At 51.1% G+C, this 16,777-nt stretch overlaps 10 protein-coding genes across 10 annotated transcripts; 5 read left to right on the top strand and 5 right to left on the bottom strand.

Annotated features, from left to right (window-relative positions):
* Nucleotides 1-1,018: 1,018 nt before the first annotated feature.
* On the top strand, nt 1,019-2,775 carry CC77DRAFT_993119 (hypothetical protein; the record flags this gene model as incomplete). The annotated part of the gene is made up of 2 exons (XM_018536402.1): nt 1,019-1,477; nt 1,908-2,775. The coding sequence occupies 2 exons, from the start codon at nt 1,019-1,021 to the stop codon at nt 2,286-2,288; spliced, it is 840 nt and encodes a 279-aa protein (XP_018384066.1). The 3' UTR covers nt 2,289-2,775.
* Nucleotides 2,472-3,700, bottom strand: CC77DRAFT_204310 (hypothetical protein). Its single transcript, XM_018530622.1, has one exon. The coding sequence runs from the start codon at nt 3,333-3,335 to the stop codon at nt 2,655-2,657; it is 681 nt and encodes a 226-aa protein (XP_018384065.1). The 5' UTR covers nt 3,336-3,700; the 3' UTR covers nt 2,472-2,654.
* Nucleotides 3,533-5,325, top strand: CC77DRAFT_939929 (FMN-linked oxidoreductase; the record flags this gene model as incomplete). The annotated part of the gene is made up of 2 exons (XM_018534703.1): nt 3,533-3,679; nt 3,742-5,325. The coding sequence occupies 2 exons, from the start codon at nt 3,533-3,535 to the stop codon at nt 5,323-5,325; spliced, it is 1,731 nt and encodes a 576-aa protein (XP_018384064.1).
* A 204-nt stretch (nt 5,326-5,529) lies between these two features.
* On the top strand, nt 5,530-7,290 carry CC77DRAFT_993115 (hypothetical protein). The gene is made up of 2 exons (XM_018536401.1): nt 5,530-5,751; nt 5,825-7,290. Exons 1-2 carry the CDS (start codon nt 5,633-5,635, stop codon nt 7,239-7,241), a joined length of 1,536 nt encoding a protein of 511 aa, XP_018384063.1. The 5' UTR covers nt 5,530-5,632; the 3' UTR covers nt 7,242-7,290.
* A 533-nt stretch (nt 7,291-7,823) lies between these two features.
* Nucleotides 7,824-9,258, top strand: CC77DRAFT_1022186 (hypothetical protein). Its single transcript, XM_018525411.1, has one exon. The coding sequence runs from the start codon at nt 8,078-8,080 to the stop codon at nt 9,095-9,097; it is 1,020 nt and encodes a 339-aa protein (XP_018384062.1). The 5' UTR covers nt 7,824-8,077; the 3' UTR covers nt 9,098-9,258.
* On the bottom strand, nt 9,192-11,287 carry CC77DRAFT_204202 (cytochrome P450). The gene is made up of 5 exons (XM_018530618.1): nt 10,726-11,287; nt 10,496-10,678; nt 10,109-10,440; nt 9,660-10,056; nt 9,192-9,615 (listed from the first exon to the last, which is right to left on the bottom strand). Exons 1-5 carry the CDS (start codon nt 11,120-11,122, stop codon nt 9,287-9,289), a joined length of 1,638 nt encoding a protein of 545 aa, XP_018384061.1. The 5' UTR covers nt 11,123-11,287; the 3' UTR covers nt 9,192-9,286.
* A 165-nt stretch (nt 11,288-11,452) lies between these two features.
* On the bottom strand, nt 11,453-12,186 carry CC77DRAFT_1032704 (acyl-CoA N-acyltransferase; the record flags this gene model as incomplete). The annotated part of the gene is made up of 2 exons (XM_018526760.1): nt 11,453-11,826; nt 11,895-12,186. The coding sequence occupies 2 exons, from the start codon at nt 12,184-12,186 to the stop codon at nt 11,453-11,455; spliced, it is 666 nt and encodes a 221-aa protein (XP_018384060.1).
* Nucleotides 12,152-12,735, top strand: CC77DRAFT_204169 (hypothetical protein). Its single transcript, XM_018530617.1, has 2 exons — nt 12,152-12,283; nt 12,333-12,735. Exon 2 carries the CDS (start codon nt 12,383-12,385, stop codon nt 12,680-12,682), a length of 300 nt encoding a protein of 99 aa, XP_018384059.1. The 5' UTR covers nt 12,152-12,283; nt 12,333-12,382; the 3' UTR covers nt 12,683-12,735.
* Nucleotides 12,736-12,788: 53 nt separating this feature from the next.
* Nucleotides 12,789-13,950, bottom strand: CC77DRAFT_1063269 (hypothetical protein; the record flags this gene model as incomplete). Its single annotated transcript, XM_018528615.1, has 2 exons — nt 12,789-13,519; nt 13,554-13,950. 2 exons carry the CDS (start codon nt 13,948-13,950, stop codon nt 12,789-12,791), a joined length of 1,128 nt encoding a protein of 375 aa, XP_018384058.1.
* An 829-nt stretch (nt 13,951-14,779) lies between these two features.
* Nucleotides 14,780-16,721, bottom strand: CC77DRAFT_1041979 (cation diffusion facilitator 1). Its single transcript, XM_018527255.1, has 2 exons — nt 15,275-16,721; nt 14,780-15,219 (listed from the first exon to the last, which is right to left on the bottom strand). Exons 1-2 carry the CDS (start codon nt 16,452-16,454, stop codon nt 14,978-14,980), a joined length of 1,422 nt encoding a protein of 473 aa, XP_018384057.1. The 5' UTR covers nt 16,455-16,721; the 3' UTR covers nt 14,780-14,977.
* Between the last annotated feature and the right edge of the window lie 56 nt (nt 16,722-16,777).

Below are 16,777 nucleotides of genomic sequence, written 5' to 3'. Positions count from 1 at the left end.
GCTTACTTGCCTGTCGTTTAGAGGTGAGGTATGCTGTCATGTCTATCATGTCTATCAACGTCTATCGCAGTCTGTTGAGCAAGATGCAATCACGATACGACGCGGAGACTACATCATATCCCCAGGGCAGAGTTCACGCTTGACGCAGCAGTTCCGTCCTCGGAGAAGGTCGAGGGGTTGCTTTTCATTTGGTCCTGGTGTGATTGGCTAGAGATAAGGGACGCCCAAACGGGAAGAAGTGGAACCCAACGGCTGGCCGCCTCAAGAGGGCTAAACTCACACAGCGAAGGAAGAGGGGAGGGAGTTCCTTTTGGGGGAGCGGGAAACGGAGGCGTTCGCGTAGAATGGAGATTGTTGTTTATGCGCTTTTGTCGAGGTGTGTTTTGGGAGTGTTGCAGAGCAGAGCAAGTGTGGTGGGAAGAGGGCAGTTCCCAAGGCGTTACTCGATGCAATGTTCAAATGGCCGGTCGTAGCCCGATGATACCCTGTCGTTCTTTCGGTTGCCAAGCATGACAGGCATCCCCCTTCGGGCTATCGCCGCCCATCCGTCAGTTCGCTGTAGGTAATTATTAGCAGAAGCGCTGGCTGGCTACAAGTTAATTCATCCTGCCTGTCCCCAGAGCCTCACCCCAGGTCTCCTCCGCACTCACGCGACACCGCTGTTTCTTATCTCGCCTCACATATCTCTCGCATATCACCACACATATCACCTTCCCCTTCACTCGACTATGTCCTGCTGAACCACGGTCGACTTTGTGGCCCCGGCGTCTGTTGTACCACCGCCCGACTGTCCTCTTATCGCCTGCACGTCAGCTACCAATTGACGACCAACCAAAACACCAACACACCCTACAAGGAGCCGCACTCCTGTTCCACGGCTGCATACCACTGATTGCACCAATACCAGCCGTCCACTTTCACCGCCAGTCGATACCGACATAGGACGTATTATACACCTCCCCGTCGACTTGACTTGCTTTGCCCCGACTACATCCAACCTCTAGTTACGACCTTCAACATGGCCACAACATTCTCCTCAGCAACGGCGATTCCGCACAACACACACGCACATGCTCCCTACCAACACCACGCATACCGCAAGTCGACACACTCGACACACTCGCAGTACTCGCCCACAAACTCGGGCCTGAACACGCCCGCCAACATCTCTCCTACCTCCCCGCGCACCACACATCTGCCCCTCGCCCGCCATCAGGGCATCTACCAGCCCAGGACCGCCATCGGGATACCCGCTGCGCTGCGCAAGACGGAGAAGCCCAGCAGCAGGTCGCCGCCAAAGGTCGACTCTGGCGTCAGCTCTCCCAACCAAGCATGGTCGGCGGGAGCATTTGGGTGGGTCGCAAATGAGGGCAGCGCGACTCCCGGCTCGCAGATTGGCAACGAGGACATGCAGAGCCTCTACAACGCCGAACCACTGTCGCCCGTCGCTGGGCCAATCACACGCAACCACTGGCAGGTATGTATTGACGCTTTTCCTACTTGTTCGTTATGCCGCTGCTAGCCCGCACGGCCTTCCCTGTCGCGTGCTCAACCAGGGCTCGAGGCTCAGATCTTACGTACATGGTCCGAGTGGATCCTCTGTTAGCGTGCCCTGGTCTGGCCTCCCGCTGTCTGCAGAGCCGAGATGCCGAGCGCTTGGTGTGCCACATCTCAACAAGACGCTGCCACCGCCTGTCGGAGGCGATACTGGCCGTCCTGGTCATCGTCCTGTGCATGTCGGATTCGTCTTCGGATAATTTCCATCGTACAACGCCGGCACCGCTTGCTCTATTCAGACGGTCGTCCCCCACGCTACCCTTTACCCGATGCAGGGCTGAAGTTCGTGCTAGCGACACTTGTCCACTCTTTTCATCCCTGCCTAGTCCAGTCGTGCTAACAGTCCCTAGGCCGATAGTTCCACTTCGGTGTGCTCCGCATCATCCTGCCAAGAGCCCTTTGGCTTCTTCCAACGTCGCCACCATTGCCGCAAGTGCGGCGGCATCTTCTGCTGGCAGCACTCGCGCAACAATGTCCGTCTCGATGAGCTCGCACGTTTCCATCCTGAGGGCCATTGGCACCGTGCCTGCGACCGTTGCCACAGCTCCTTCCGCGAGTGGGAGCACCTTCGGTCCAGCCGCACCAACAGCGAGAGCTCAGACAGTAGCAATGGGCCGAGTCCAGCCGCAAAAGCCATCGAGGCTCCTGTTGCGGCGAAGCGCCCTGAGACCACACGCGTTGGCAGCATAGCTCAGAGCTTCCAGGGCACGTGGAACTGGAGTACCTTCTAAACAACATCGGCGTCTTCCGCATCGCCTTCATATCTTCATGACTCCTGGACGGATGGATGGTCTTCTGATCCCGGCGTACCTTCTTTTGATGATATCCGGAGACTGGCCAGCATTGCCTTTGTGCACTGGTTCACTCCACCTTTTTCCTTGGCTTCTTCTACGAAGCATTATCCGGCATAAACCAAACTGCATATCATCGGCGTTGTCGTGCTTTTCAACCATGGGACCTTTCCAACGATAGGTGGTGTTTGTCCTTCTCTTGCGATTCAGCGTTTTCCTTCACCTCCTACACCATAGAGAACAGTCTTCTCTTTTTCTCTCCCTTTGTGGAGACGTCATAACGGCCGATGAGATATCCGACTAATGCTAGTCAATGAGGATGCGAGATGGATGGAGGCTTTTTGATTGGGAACATCTGGCGTATTTTGTGTTGCGGGTGGTCATGTAGCTGTATGTTGTGATGAATCTATACTGGTATATTCCGATTGTGTGTCCTTGACAAGCTTTGGAGATGCGGATTGTTTGATATATGGATAATGTGCTTGACTCGGGTGTCGTGATGTGGTACCCTGATGGCGTGATGTCGGGAAAGGTATGGTCGAAGCCAAGGGCTAGTGTTAGGCAAGGGCACGGTACCTTTGGTGGTGCGTCTAGGTACCATGCCGTTGGGAAGCAATGTCTGTTATGATCAAAAGTGACAAGTTTGGACACTTGTGTGAAGATGGTCGGTGACATCAAACAAGTTTGGGCAAGGGCGCAGACGAGGGTGCCCAAGACGTATTGACGAGCAGGCTGAATCCATGGTTCATGCTGAGAAACAAGCAGGATTGATGGTAGACAAACTACGTAAAGAGAAAAAGAAAGATTGAGCTCACCATAACACAAGATGAGTCTTGTTGTACCACGACAAAGTTTCAGCAAACGCTCAATGGTGTGATACGGAGATATCTTGCACTCCGATTGGTCAGTATTTCGTGCCGAGTGGAGTGCAGGATGGCGTTTTTTCGCAGAACAAGCACACCACGAGTCAAAGCTACCTTGACGCATCTCGCAACTGCGCACGGTTCGTACCTGGCCTCACCTCGTTCGTGCTTTCACATCGTGAGAGATTCGGCGTCATACGTCCTCTTCTTCTCCAAGCGTTTGGGGGCGCCATCGCCCCCAGGGTAGCGAGCCGATTGCCGAGACGGTATTTTGCGAACACGATGACCACGACCGAGACGACGATGCAGGCCAACGGAGAGATGGCGGGGGTTATACACGGTCAAGGCCACGGGGATGTGTCTGTTCAGGAGAACGGAAAGAGAAGAAAACTTCACGGACGCGCATTCTATGAGAGTATCGGGAGTCCGAAGCTAGTACTCGCGCCTATGGTCGAGCAGTCAGAGTTCGTATGTCTCTTCAACTCAATACAACTGGCCTGGGATGATGGCTAACGAAATGGCTTTTACAGGCATGGCGATTACTGTCGCGCTCGTTCCTTCCCGAGTCTCAGCAGAAGAACCTCCTAGCGTATACCCCGATGTTCCACTCCAAGATGTTCGGTGAAAAGAGCAACTACCGCGATGCTCACTTTCAGCCTCTCAAATCGACTATTCCGTCACCCACCGACTACTATCACCTCGCACAACTACCCGACTCAGATAGACATCTAGACGGCAACCCAGCATTTGACAGACCTCTTACAGTACAGTTCTGCTCAAACGACCCCGAAGATTTCTTGCGGGCTGCGAAACATGTTGCGCCTTTTTGCGATGCGGTAGACCTGAATCTGGGATGTCCACAAGGTATTGCGAAGAGAGGCAAGTACGGCGCTTTTCTACAAGAGGACTGGGACCTGATATCAAGGATGATACGCAAGCTGCATGAGGAGTTGGAAATTCCGGTTACAGCAAAGATGAGGGTGCTTGAGACACCGGAGAAGACTCTGGCATACGCAAAAACACTACTAGATGCCGGCGCAAGTATCATCACAGTACACGGCCGACGGAGAGAACAGAAGGGCCACAACACAGGACTGGCAGATTGGAAGATGATTCGGCATCTACGGGAGAACCTTCCCAAAGAGACTGTTATATTCGCCAATGGAAACATCCTCCAGCACGAAGACATTGCGACATGTCTGGAAGCGACAGGTGCAGATGGCGTCATGAGCGCAGAAGGAAACCTTTACGATCCGACCATATTCGCCGCACCACCTCCACCTGGTCAGGAAGGACGAGAGTACTGGCGCGGGCGCGACGGAAAAGGCGGATATAGGATGGACGCTGTGATGCGACGATACATGGACATCATTCACAAATACGCCCTCGGCCAGGAACCACCACAACGGAAACCACTTTGGATGCCTGGAGATATCGAAGAGCTGCCACAAGAAAACACCAACAACGCAGCGGAGAATGGCAAGAGAGCAGGAGATGAACAAGACGGCCCACCACAGAAAAAGAGAAAGCCAATGTCTAAATCGGAAAAGAAGAAAGAGGCGTCGAATCCCAACCTCACGGCTATGCAAGCACATCTTTTTCATCTCCTACGTCCTCTCGTCTCGCAACATCATAATGTGCGCGACGCACTCGCTCGATCACGGACAGGCGATATCGACGCGTTTGAAAACGTGCTGAGCCTTGTAGAGAAAGCCGTCAAAGAGGGTATCCAGAAGTATGAAGAGGAGCATGCCAACGAGACGGCTTCCGCGCCAGAACAGCCCGCTACGATGGAGGAGATCACAGGAGAAAACTTGGATCCGTACGAATCTTCCCTCGCAACTGTAGCTCGCGTCAAAAGACCATATTGGGTCTGTCAACCGTATGTCAGACCGCTGCCTAAGGAAGCATTGGAGAAGGGGAGTATGACGGTTAGCAAGAAAGAGAAGAAGAGGCTAGAACAAGAGGCAGAGAAGTTGGCTAAGAAAGATGAAGATGAAGTCAAAGCCGTGGGGCTCGAGCCTGGGGGCAGGGTGGAGGAGAAGGTTGTGGATGATGTGAATGGGAAGAGTGAGATTGTAGAGGAGCCCAGGGATGGACTGGTTGCTGGATAAGTGGGAGAATGAAGGTGGGGAAGCGATGTAGATACCCAATAACGCAATAATAAACCATAACAATCTATTTGACACTGCGACAAACCAGATTTGTAGGTCACAATGCCGCTGTACAAGATGCCGATGCCGACTCGCTAAACCCTGCTTACCTACACGTCAGCGCCAGGACCATGTTTACTGATTGTCTTTATTGCTGCATCGGCCGCTGTTTGCTAACTTGCTATAGTAACACCTTCGACTACAGTGCCCGACTAAATTCTCCGCATCATATCTTCTGAACGATCTGATTGGAGGGCTCGAATGCAAGATGAGTGCGATAGCTGGCTTCATACCTGTAACGGCAAAGGCGGCGAATGTATGCCTGTATTGTCGGGTAAGAAAACAAAAATGCGACCGGACGCTGCCACAGTGCGAGAGATGTGCTGTGTGAGTCTTTTCTTTTTCGCGAATGCTTTTGTTGACAACCGAGTCTAGTAGCTTTAGACTAATATACTGCCAGGAAAGGAAAAGTATGTGATTACACGCCATACAAAGAGCCGCCACGACTCGGAGACGTGGACCCAGAGCCATCAATTATAAGCTTCGAAGGATGTACTCATGTCGACCTTTCGTCGCGGAGTACGACGGCATTGCTGCATGCGGTAACAGTAGTTGCCGACTCTAAGGATGCTTCCGGAAGTAAGGCAATGCTAGCGGATACAGTATACGACATACTGGATCAAGCCAACGTGGATATATCCCTCGTTTTGGAAGATTTCGGTCCGTCTATCCAGCAATGGTGTCCTATCGTCCCGGAAGACTTTCTGAAAGATCGGCAAAATCATGCTTCGTATGAGCAACCACCACACGAGGAAACATACCGTCCATTCCTATTGTTATGTCTGTGGTTAATGAGCCGCCGACCATGCGACAATGCAGAGCACATAACCCGCTGCCAACTTTACCGCGCATTGAAACAATCGCTTGCCATCTTCCAAAGCGGCACCAATGTCAACATATCAATCCTCCAAGCATCCATGCTCCTTGCTCTCTACGAAACAAGTCACGGCATGTCAAATCAAGCTTTCCAAACCATGTCAGCAAGTGTGGGTATACTCCAACTCCTACAACATTCAGCCACAAAAAGCGCAAACCTAGTTTGGACACTGGAATGGATAAAACCAAGTCTGCTCATGCTAGACCGCGTCCTAACTCTGACATCACCTACGCACCTTCCTCTGGCTCTGCCCTCTTATCACACAACCACTCAATGTATCTCGTACAATCTGGCTCCTGAGATACCACCGCACCCGCCACTTGGATTAGCATCAGCAACGTCTGCGCGGAAACTACACATCCGATCCACCGTCGCTCTGGCTACAAGCCCAGCTTTGGAGTACATCTCGTCTCTCGTCCTCAACCCCCCACCACAACCCAACCACGCCTACGATACAGCCACATCAAGTCTAACAACCTGTATTCAAGCCCTAGTCTCGAAGCCCGAACCGCATACTTGGCTGCACTGCGACGCCATTGCCCTGGCCTTCTGCACAAACATTCTACTCCAAGAAGCACAGATGCGGCATCTGTCATCTACCTTGCCGGTGCTAGCAGGACGTCCACATCCAGAGTATGAGAAGGTACATTTGGCGCTCAAATATGCGAGACATATGGCGTGGGATATGGTGAAGGTAGGGATCCAGAAGATCAACGGAGAAGGGGAAAGTGGGGAAGAAGGGGTAGGTGAAGTGGGAAGACTACCTTTTGCAGGGTTGTGTTGTGTTGTCAGAGCGGGAGTGGCAGTTTTGAAAACGAGAGAATTCTACGCAGATGGTGATTGTGTGGAGGAGAAGGAGGTGGAAGGGTTTAAGAGGGTGGTTGAATTGTTCGCTGGGAGATGGGGAGTTGGACAGTTGTACTTGCGGACATCGAAATGAGTGAGGTTGTCAACAACGAACGACGTTGCGTTGTAGAGTAAGAACAGACTAATGTTTCTTTCTATTCTCAAGCTAATCTTCGCGGCCAAATCGTGACCTTGTTCTCCATGACACTTAATTGCGGCCCGATCGTATCGCATGTCATTGGATAAGGCACAATGAGCCTAAAGCTTGGCCTTCCGAGCTAGTCTTATAAGAGTATCTCACTTCGCCAAGCCAATGCTAACAGTTGCATCATGAAGAGCGGACCGACTTTAAAAACTCTACTGAACAAAACATGGCTCGCACCATGCGTAGTCGCGAAACTACGAACAATGCGCATTGCTATTACTAAATACAGCATACTCACAAGCTCAGATCACAGGATGGTATATCTAATCATCGCCGAGGCAATGATTAGTTTTGTCGACTTACTGTAAGGTCGGTCAGATACGATTTGCCATTTGAGTTGTACGATACACGGCTATGGAAGCCAACGCCAGATGTGATCGAGGAATGTTTCAAGTCAACAAATGAAGAGTTGTACATAAATCCATCCTCGTGTAGCTCTCTGGATGCACCAGATTTCTGTTCACAGTTGTTGACATATTCTCATTTATCAAAACATGCTACCCTGGGCAAAACCTCGGGATGTAGATCTGTATAAGCTTACAAAGCCCCAGACCGACGTTATGTGCTAACGAATGCCGAGCATACTCTTCACCCAATTTCCAAGCAGACGACGCTTAGCAAGCAAGATGAGCTGTGCGACTGATGATGGCACCCTTTGCGCAGCGTATAAATGCTGCACGAAAGAATGACATTGCATATCCAGAACAGCTTAACATCCATCCAACATGTTTCATCTCAGCACCGTCATCAGTTTTCTCGCCATCTCGATCTTACGAGCTCCTCTTGTAGCAGCAGCAGCTCTACCGGCCAGCTCCCAGGCTTCCGTTCGACCAGTATACCAATTTGACAATGGCACATGGTTAGAGAACATCGCCGTCCGTTCAAATGGAAACCTCCTCGTCACACTGATCGACCGCCCCTCCCTCTACGAAATCAACCCTTTCCGTAACAACACTCCAACCCTCATCACGAACCTCGAAGATGAAACAAACACGACCAGTCTGCTAGGAATCACAGAGATGAGCCCCGACGTCTTCGTGTTCATCGCAGGCAACTTCTCCGTCGCACGAGCAGGATCAGATGCAGCGAGCTACTCGGTATGGCAAATTGACTTTAACCGTGGTGATTTGGCCAAATGCGAAAAGGTCTCCGAGATCGAGGCGCTCCCCGAAGCCAGTTTCTTGAACGGAATGACGACGTTGGATCGCGAGCAAGGTACTGTCCTGATCTCAGACTCTGTTCTGGGACTCGTTTGGCGATTGAATGTCTGGACGGGCAAGTACGATGTTGTACTAGAAGATGAGACGATGAAGCCGGCGGAGGGTACGCTCCTCGTGTTGGGCATCAACGGGATCAAGATTTTCAATGGGTATCTTTACTACATTAACGCGTTGAAGGGATTCTTCTGCCGTGTTGAAATCAACACATCGACTGGTGAGGCGGTCGGACCATATGAAACCCTCCAAACCGATTTGCCTGGGGATGATTTCGTCATGTCTGCGGACGGTGTCGCTTTCATCGCGGAGAATGGCGGAAACTCATTGGAACGAGTGGATGTAGATGGGACTCGAAGCTTGATTGCTGGAGGACTGAACACAACAGTGGTTGCTGGTGCGACTGCGGCTGCTTTTGGAAGAACTTGGAAGGATCAAGGCGTTGTTTATGTTGTAACATCGGGAGGTCAAGCTGCCCCTGTTAATGGTACTTACACCGAGGGTGGAAAGGTTGTCGCTGTCACTGTGTAAATAGTCGCTACTTCAGCACCTACAGACTCCTTCTACGGAGGCTAGAATATTGATCTCTTACAATTAATTTTGAAAGCTCATTCTTGGTATGAGTGAACGATTCATGCACCAAAGCTTGACTGCTCATAACGATGGATTATCACAACCATGGGTGTATTGTGAGATTTTTCGACAAGAAACTGAAGTAAGTTATGGGTTGGCCTGATTCTGTACCTTTGAGATGGCATGTCTTTCTCTGAAAAGCAGAGGAAGCGGTTCGAGGTGTAGCGTGAAACAGTCGGCTTGATGGTCAATGAAGTATTGGCATGAATCCTCCTTATTAGTCGCGGACGACACCGTGAATCTTCTAAAGATCATGGCAACGACCATGCGAAGCTGCATCATGGCCAATGGCTTCCCTGCGCAGCTGTATCCTCCAAAGCCAAAGGGCACGAACGCGTCTCTACGGAGGATGAGGTTAGGCTGAGAGGACCAGCGTTCGGGTATAAAGTCGTTGGGCTGGACAAACGCGCGTGGATCTATAAGATCAGTGGAAGTTGTGCTATGCGGGAGATTCCATTACCTCGATGCAGAGCGTACGTTGGTGTCGTTACGTTCATGTGGCCTGGTATGTAACGACCTGCGATAATCGCACCTTCTGCAGGCGTCACTCGCTGAAGGCCAGAGGGTACAGGCGGATGCAACCTCAACGATTCGTTGATAATGCCAGTCAGATAAGGCTTGTTTAACAGGTCGCGGTCATCGATGACTCCGTCTAAGCTCCGCAAATTTGACAACTCCTTGTAAAGCTCTGCTTGATATCCAGGGTGCTGACACAGCAGATAGCAAACATTGGACATTGTGATGGCGTTCGTATCAGCACCAGCAACGATGGCCAACTTCGCCTCACTCAACGTGTTATTCTTAAATCCATCGGATTGCGATAAGTATGTGTATATGTCCGGCTCATGGATATGCATCTGCGCGTGTGAGCAGATCTAGTTTGAAAGATATAGCGCCTAGATGACTTACCTTGCTGCGCGCTTGCAAAGCTTCATCGTACCAGCCTTCCCAAGACTTCTGCTTTTTCAGTGAAATGCGTAGGTTCCTGGCGATATGAAGCAGTGGCATACTGAGCAATGCGAAACCAACCGCTTTTTGCTTCCTGAGGAATCCTGTCACGATCGGGCCTCGCTGATTCCTAGTTTGCGTCTCAAACGATTTACCAAACGTTAGATCTGATATGACGTCGAAGAAGAGGTCTAAGAAAGCACCACTAGCATCTATCGGCGTGCCGAAAGCCGCATGACGAGAAAGCATATCGACCATGAGGCGATAGTGCCTCGTGAGACGTGGCGTATAGCCTTGTAATGCTAAGAACATTAGCTAGGATGATACCAACAATTCATCTTCACTAACCGGTGCTATGGAAAGCCTTGTCCCAATACCGACGTTGCTGTTTGTGAAGATCTGGGTTTCGAATGAATTGCAAGGTGTGGGATGGGTAAGTTTGATCGTAAAATTCGCCTTTCTTGATGTTGTTTCTGGGGCCATGAACGTCCTTTATGGCATCGGGATGGCAGATTGAGAGTTCGCGTGGTCCTAGAGGGAATTAGTCGCACATTCATACGGCTGTAGTCTTGACTTACGTATCCGCACGAAGTCTCCGTATTGGTCATGGAGACTGCGTAGCTTGATGTACAATTTCAGGTCTGGTACGTTTTGCTTGATGACCCAGAGACTAGTTACGCGAGCAGCTGTTGGTCCAGGGAATGATTTGACAGGATGTAAGAACAATCGATAGATGATCATAGAACAGAGGAAGCCACCGAGAAAGCATGCAGCGACCGCGCTGGTAAATGCGACCGACAATTTGATGGAGACATCCCCACTGATGGCGATTATTACCAACGTAGTTGTGAAAGTAGCACAGGCGAACGTCAAGATGTTGGGTGCGTGTCGATCCCATTCGAAATGTCTGGAGAAGACTGTAGTATGGAGCAGAATACCTGCAGCGAAAGTGATGACGAAACGAATGTCAAGCATCTTGCGTCGACAGTAACGGGCACTTTATGTAGGGGTGTAGCTGTTCGCCGTCATCTAGGGCGCGTAGCAACAGCTATATAAGGCTGTCAAGAGAGCGCTCGGTCTATGCGGCCGGCATTTTCGGTCTTTCATTCTCACAAGCAATGCGCGAATGCGCTGGGGTCAGTCGACCTAAAGGTTTCTGTCAAAATAGGTTCGAGATGCGAGTGTGATTATGGACACGCGTGGGTGTGGAAGTACGGCATGTAAACGGCGTCATCGGCACAGAAGGCATCAACCCCTTGGACGCTCATTGGTCGATATATGACGCCGCTTCGAGGGCAGTGCAGTTTATCTTGTGAACAAAGCAATTCCTCCCCCTTTACCTTTCGTTTCGCTAACCTGCACATTCATCCCAGCCTTGCCATAGAAGCCTCTGTTCTTCTCCCCACACAACACACTAGCTACGACATCTTCGCCTTCTTTCTGCGCTTCTAGAACTCCCCATCGGGCCAGCAGCTTCCCAACACCTTTACCTTGGTAGTCTGGATGTACACCACAAACATGCAAGTCCCAGCATTCGGTCCGCTGGCCAGTCCAGTACTTCTCTGAGTTTGCGACAGCGGTATCGAGGAACGAGGCGCGTGTAGGGTCGGCGGCACGATTCGGGAACAACGTTAGGGATATGGAGTGGTAGGTCTCCAAGACGGGCGCGATGAGGTTGCCTGTAAGAATGTTGATGTGAGTCGGGAGCCAGACTCATCTGTCATGAGAAGTTTCGCGGTGAACATACGTGGATCTAGTACGCTCAACTCTTTGCTCTCTCCGCCTTTCCCAAGCCTCCTCCAATCTGCTGCCCCAACCACCTTTCCATTATCTGTTACGACTATGAATTGATGGCGCCAGTCCCAGAATCGTTCTCGAATCCCGCGCAGTAAGAACCAATAAACGTCATCAGGATAGTCTTTGCGGTGCGGATGCATGATCTCTCCGATGATCTCATCGTCAAAGAACGCGGCTGTCCATACTGTCGCTATTGCATACAGATCCAAAATACCTGCAGCGCGAAGCTCGAATTGAGACATTGTAGCACGCTCTGCTGATTGCCGGACAGAGGACAGAACTTCCTGCACAGCAAGTTCTATTGCGAATATTTCAATGGTATCCTCGATAATGAAACAGGTGCGTTTCTGCTGCAGAAGCTGATGTATGCGATACTGGAACGTCCCAGTAAATGTGGCTGCATTCAGTACGACGGGGCGTACTTAAAGATGTGGTCAGATGCCCCACATGCCGGCTGCACCTATATCACTACGCGCGGGGAGCATGCATATACCAGGTCAAAAATATTGGATCCTTCGATTTGTCGTTAACGCATTCGGCCTTGAAGAAAGAAGACATATATCCAGCACTTCAACAGGACGTTTCTTACAGTTTTCGGTGCTCATGAGGCCTGTGCCAACGGCTGACCTGCAACTCTTTGACGACGATTGCTCGCCGTTAATCTCGGCACGCAGCGCCTTCTGTTCTTCACATCAGGATCTCGATTCGCTTCTAGAACATCTAATCTGCGTTTCGTAGAGCGACCGCCGCCCAATCCAGTAGTATCCAGACATCACTCCTGACCATCTCTTCTTCAATTGCGCAGGCTTTCTCTTCCGACACACGCAGATTTAAACACGTCTGCCTATGAACGCTTCTTCGTTAGCCTCCTAGTTTTCCGCTTCGTAGCTGGCTTTGAAGGCGTATTGATCGCAGATTTCATAGGACGCCCAGGCTTGGTCTTCGCAGCCGGTACCGTTGATGTTGCGATAGTAGATTTCGTGTGTCGTTTCGCCGGTCTTTTGAAAACCACTGTCTCTTCCTCCAGAGTATCCACGTAGTCATCGTCTTCATCAGTGACTATGGGCCGTTTCCGCTTCCACTGTGCAGGGACAGGCAAGGCTGTGTCGGCGCTCCGTGCGATGGGAGGGTTCTTGCCAGCGTGACGCGATGGAGTCTTACTGGCCGTGTTCAGAATTGGCTCAGCCTCCTGTGCTGCTGCTTTTCCTTTGTTATGTGTGGTGGATCGGGTATACCGGAGGTAGTTTGAGCCACCTTCTCCAAGATGCGCAGGGCTGCTGTCAACATCAGTGCCGTCTTCGAATGTGGATGCGGATGCACTCGCGCCACTATCGCTGGTCGGATTGAGCTCCTCCACCGGGTTGGTGAGCACGTCTTCGAAGAAGTTGTCGCCTACTCGAGGGATCGTGGTATCGAAAGGGTGATGATTCGCCCTTGGTGTGTATTGTCCTTCCACTGTACCGTCACTATTGCAGGGCAGTGAGGTAATCTTGAGCGCGATGTAGCATTTACGAAACTTTGCCTCCTTTCCGCATAGCTCGGCCTTTCCATGACGCATTCCAAGCCGTATGGCCTCTATCACTCAGTCAGTATCGCTGCTGTGCGCCACTATTGGTGCACTTGCCAGCCTCTAGCGAGGAAACGTCATTGGACATGAGCGCCTCGCTCCCTGTCTCCATGCAGGCGTCGCAGTAGAAGTTCAGAACATTGCTTCTTTTCAGTGCTCCCTTGTCCTTCGATGAGTTGTTGCTGGCAATATGATAGCAGTTGGGTGCGCATGGCTCGTCGGGCCTCGCTGTTACGATGATGTGTCTGCATTCCAGTATGTGCTCGTAGGACATCGATGGGTTGAGACACGAGTTGTTCTCTGGGGTAATATCGATGACTTGAGGGTACCTGGCAACTTCGTGTAAGGGTTTTTGCTTGAGTGACGGCGATGCATCTTTTTTAAGCCGCCAGCGGGAGGAGAGCATGTTGCCAAATTGTTGCACAATAGACGGTGGCATCGCGCCTGTATAACGCGAAATTCCTGGGGGTGACTGTGTTACGAGGCAGGTGCTGGGCCAGAGTTATGTCAGTCGCTCGTAGTAGGTTGGGTGACCAGCACCGTGAATTGTGGGTGCAAGGCAGGCACGACTGGACGAGCCAAACAACAAGCCAAGGTGACCGATAAAACGGCACGGAAGCGAACAATCACGAGAAGACTCGCTAGTGAAGAGCAACAGACAGTGACTTAGATGAGTGGTCACTGCGCATTTGGTGAAGGGGGAGTTGCGCAGCACGTAATTACGCTTACTTGGGCTCTACCATCGATTCAACTGATGAACTGTGTAACATTGTCATGATAACCACTAGTTATTTCAAGGCCTGCTGGAGATATGTTCAACCGAGACGCGTCTTTGGAATGTACCACTGCTTGCCAGTCACGTGGCGTACGCGACCCAGTGATCATCTATACATCCGCTGCTATCTACGTCGACCCACGGAACTACCATGGCCCATAATCGACGAGTCACCCACGACTTTCGAGATATGCTTGCTCTACATGAAAGAGGGGGCTCTCACATGACAAGTATCATAGTAAAAGTAATCATGCCTTTGTCACCAAGAGAGTAAGCGTCGGCAATTTCGATAATCACATGATCTTGAAAGTGCTCAACCTTGAAACGTTGAGAACGTCTTTTGAATCCATAACGATATATGCGCAGTGTGTTTCCCCAAGAAAAATCAGACTGATCTCATCGGCGCGAGTAACATTCGACATGATGGTTTACAATCACATTCTAGAAACGAACAATGCAATTCAGAGAACGAGGATAGCATATGGACATGAGACGACTTTACGAGTAGTAGCATATATCCTAATAGCGATAGTCGGTAGAAGCGTAGGAAAATTCCCACATCTTCTTCATATCGAAGAACTGATAACAACTATATACAAGTTGAGACCATTCTCTTATGCCCTTACACACTTCAATTCACTCTTCCCGCTGTTCTTCCACGCACTACCTCCCCATTTCCTCACCCATACCCTCACAACTCCTTCTTCAAAAAGTGCTCAGGTCGATGGTCCGTCTCATAGTCCACATGAACATACGCCCTCTCTACATCAGGAAGACTCTCCAGTTTTATCTGAAGTTCCTCAGCTACGTCATGTGTAGCTCTCAATGTAGCTTCTGGGTCCATGACGATGTCTACTTCGACAATGAGGCGGGGACCGGAGTGGTAGGCACGCACAGTGTCTATTTGGAGGATGGTGGGGGAGTGTGTCATCGCTGGAAAGCAAGCGTTAGCGCACAGCCCAAGTAGATGTAATGAGAAGAGACTTACAGATGTAGGTGATGTGCTGCAACATGGCCGTATCAGCTGTAACGCCGATGAGAAGCTGAAATTCCGAGTACGCGGTTCTCGACCACAGGAAGATGATCAAGACGGATAGTATCATCGCACCCATGGGATCCAACCACCACTTCAACTTGGATCCACCGACAGACGTCAACACACCGAACCCGTTGATGAACAGGTCGTTACGGTGGTCTTCCCACAGAATCCTGACTTGACTGTACTTGTTCCTCAAGGCCCAACAATACAAGAACAGCGAGAACTTGGTCGCAAAAGCAATGCTGACGGCGATGACACTGGGTAGAAAGAAGTCGTTGGTTTCGGGTCCGGAGTGTTCGGCAACCGTACGGATAGATTCGACAATGATGACCACAGAAACCGTAATCATGAGCGCACAGAAACAGAGGTTTCCGGCAGTCTCAATTCTTGCTTTTCCTGAAGGGAACTTCCTAGCATCAACACGTGCCACGGCGCGGTTGCACATTATAAGCGTGAGGTTGGAAAGGGGATCGAAGAGCGAATCGGCCATTGTCGTAAACAGCGACAGCGAGCGAGAAGATACGGCGGCGTAGAGCTGTAGGACGGCTAGAATAATGTTTGCGGCAAAGGAACCAATGACAGCGATTTTGTACTTGAGGTGGTTGGCTGTATCTTCATCTTTTGCGGCAGCCCGATGTTCAGCCACTGGCTTGAGCAATCTCTCAATGTTCTCGTTCTGCGCCGAGTAGAACTCTTCCAACTTCTTCGCCGAGGTAGCCTTCTTGTTGAGGGTGATGGGACCGCAGCCATCGCGCTTTCGCGACGTGTTGGCGCGGATCAAGGCCAATTCCGACTCGGGCTTTATCGCAGAGGACAGCGAGTACGGGTCATTGTCGGGGGTATACGAGGGCGGCGATTGCGATTCAATGTCTTCGTGGAAGCTGCTGTGACGCGCAGAGACGTGGCGGGCTATGGGGTCGTGGTCGGTCGTAGGAGCCGCTGTTTCGATAGCGGTGCTGCTAGCATCGTTTTTGCGGGTTGAGCTATCTGCATGGTGTTGCGCGCTGCTGCCACTACTGCTGGCATTCACGTGGACGTGGGGACTTGATGTGCGTTCTATGCGGTCGGGATGTGTATGGAATGGGTGGGGCTTCATGGATATGGCGCGGTGGAGATCGGGCTCTGACATTGTTGCGATGGGATATCAATCCGCTTGTCGATGGGGAGAAACGAAAGCTGGAGATGCGATTATCGCGCTCCTTTCACATACATGACCAAGGTGGCGGCGGTGAAGTAGGTCCGAGGATAGATAGCCAAGCTCCATGGCTGCGATCGACAACTGGTGGGCCAACGTGCACGTGGGTGAGACGTGCGCGGTGGTGGCGGGAAGGTTAGGTGCAACTTCGTTCATCGTCACGACCCCTTTTACGTGAATTCGCTCTCGTCTAGTCGTGCGTGTACAAACAGGACCACTAGGTGTATTCAATCCAAAATCTGCACCCCGCATCCATC

The sequence above is a fragment of the Alternaria alternata genome, assembly GCF_001642055.1.
Source record: "Alternaria alternata strain SRC1lrK2f unplaced genomic scaffold CC77scaffold_15, whole genome shotgun sequence".
In the NCBI taxonomy this organism is placed as follows: Eukaryota; Fungi; Ascomycota; class Dothideomycetes; order Pleosporales; family Pleosporaceae; genus Alternaria; species Alternaria alternata.
Note: the sequence above shows the minus strand (reverse complement) of the source record. Positions and strands in the feature narration are given on the sequence as shown.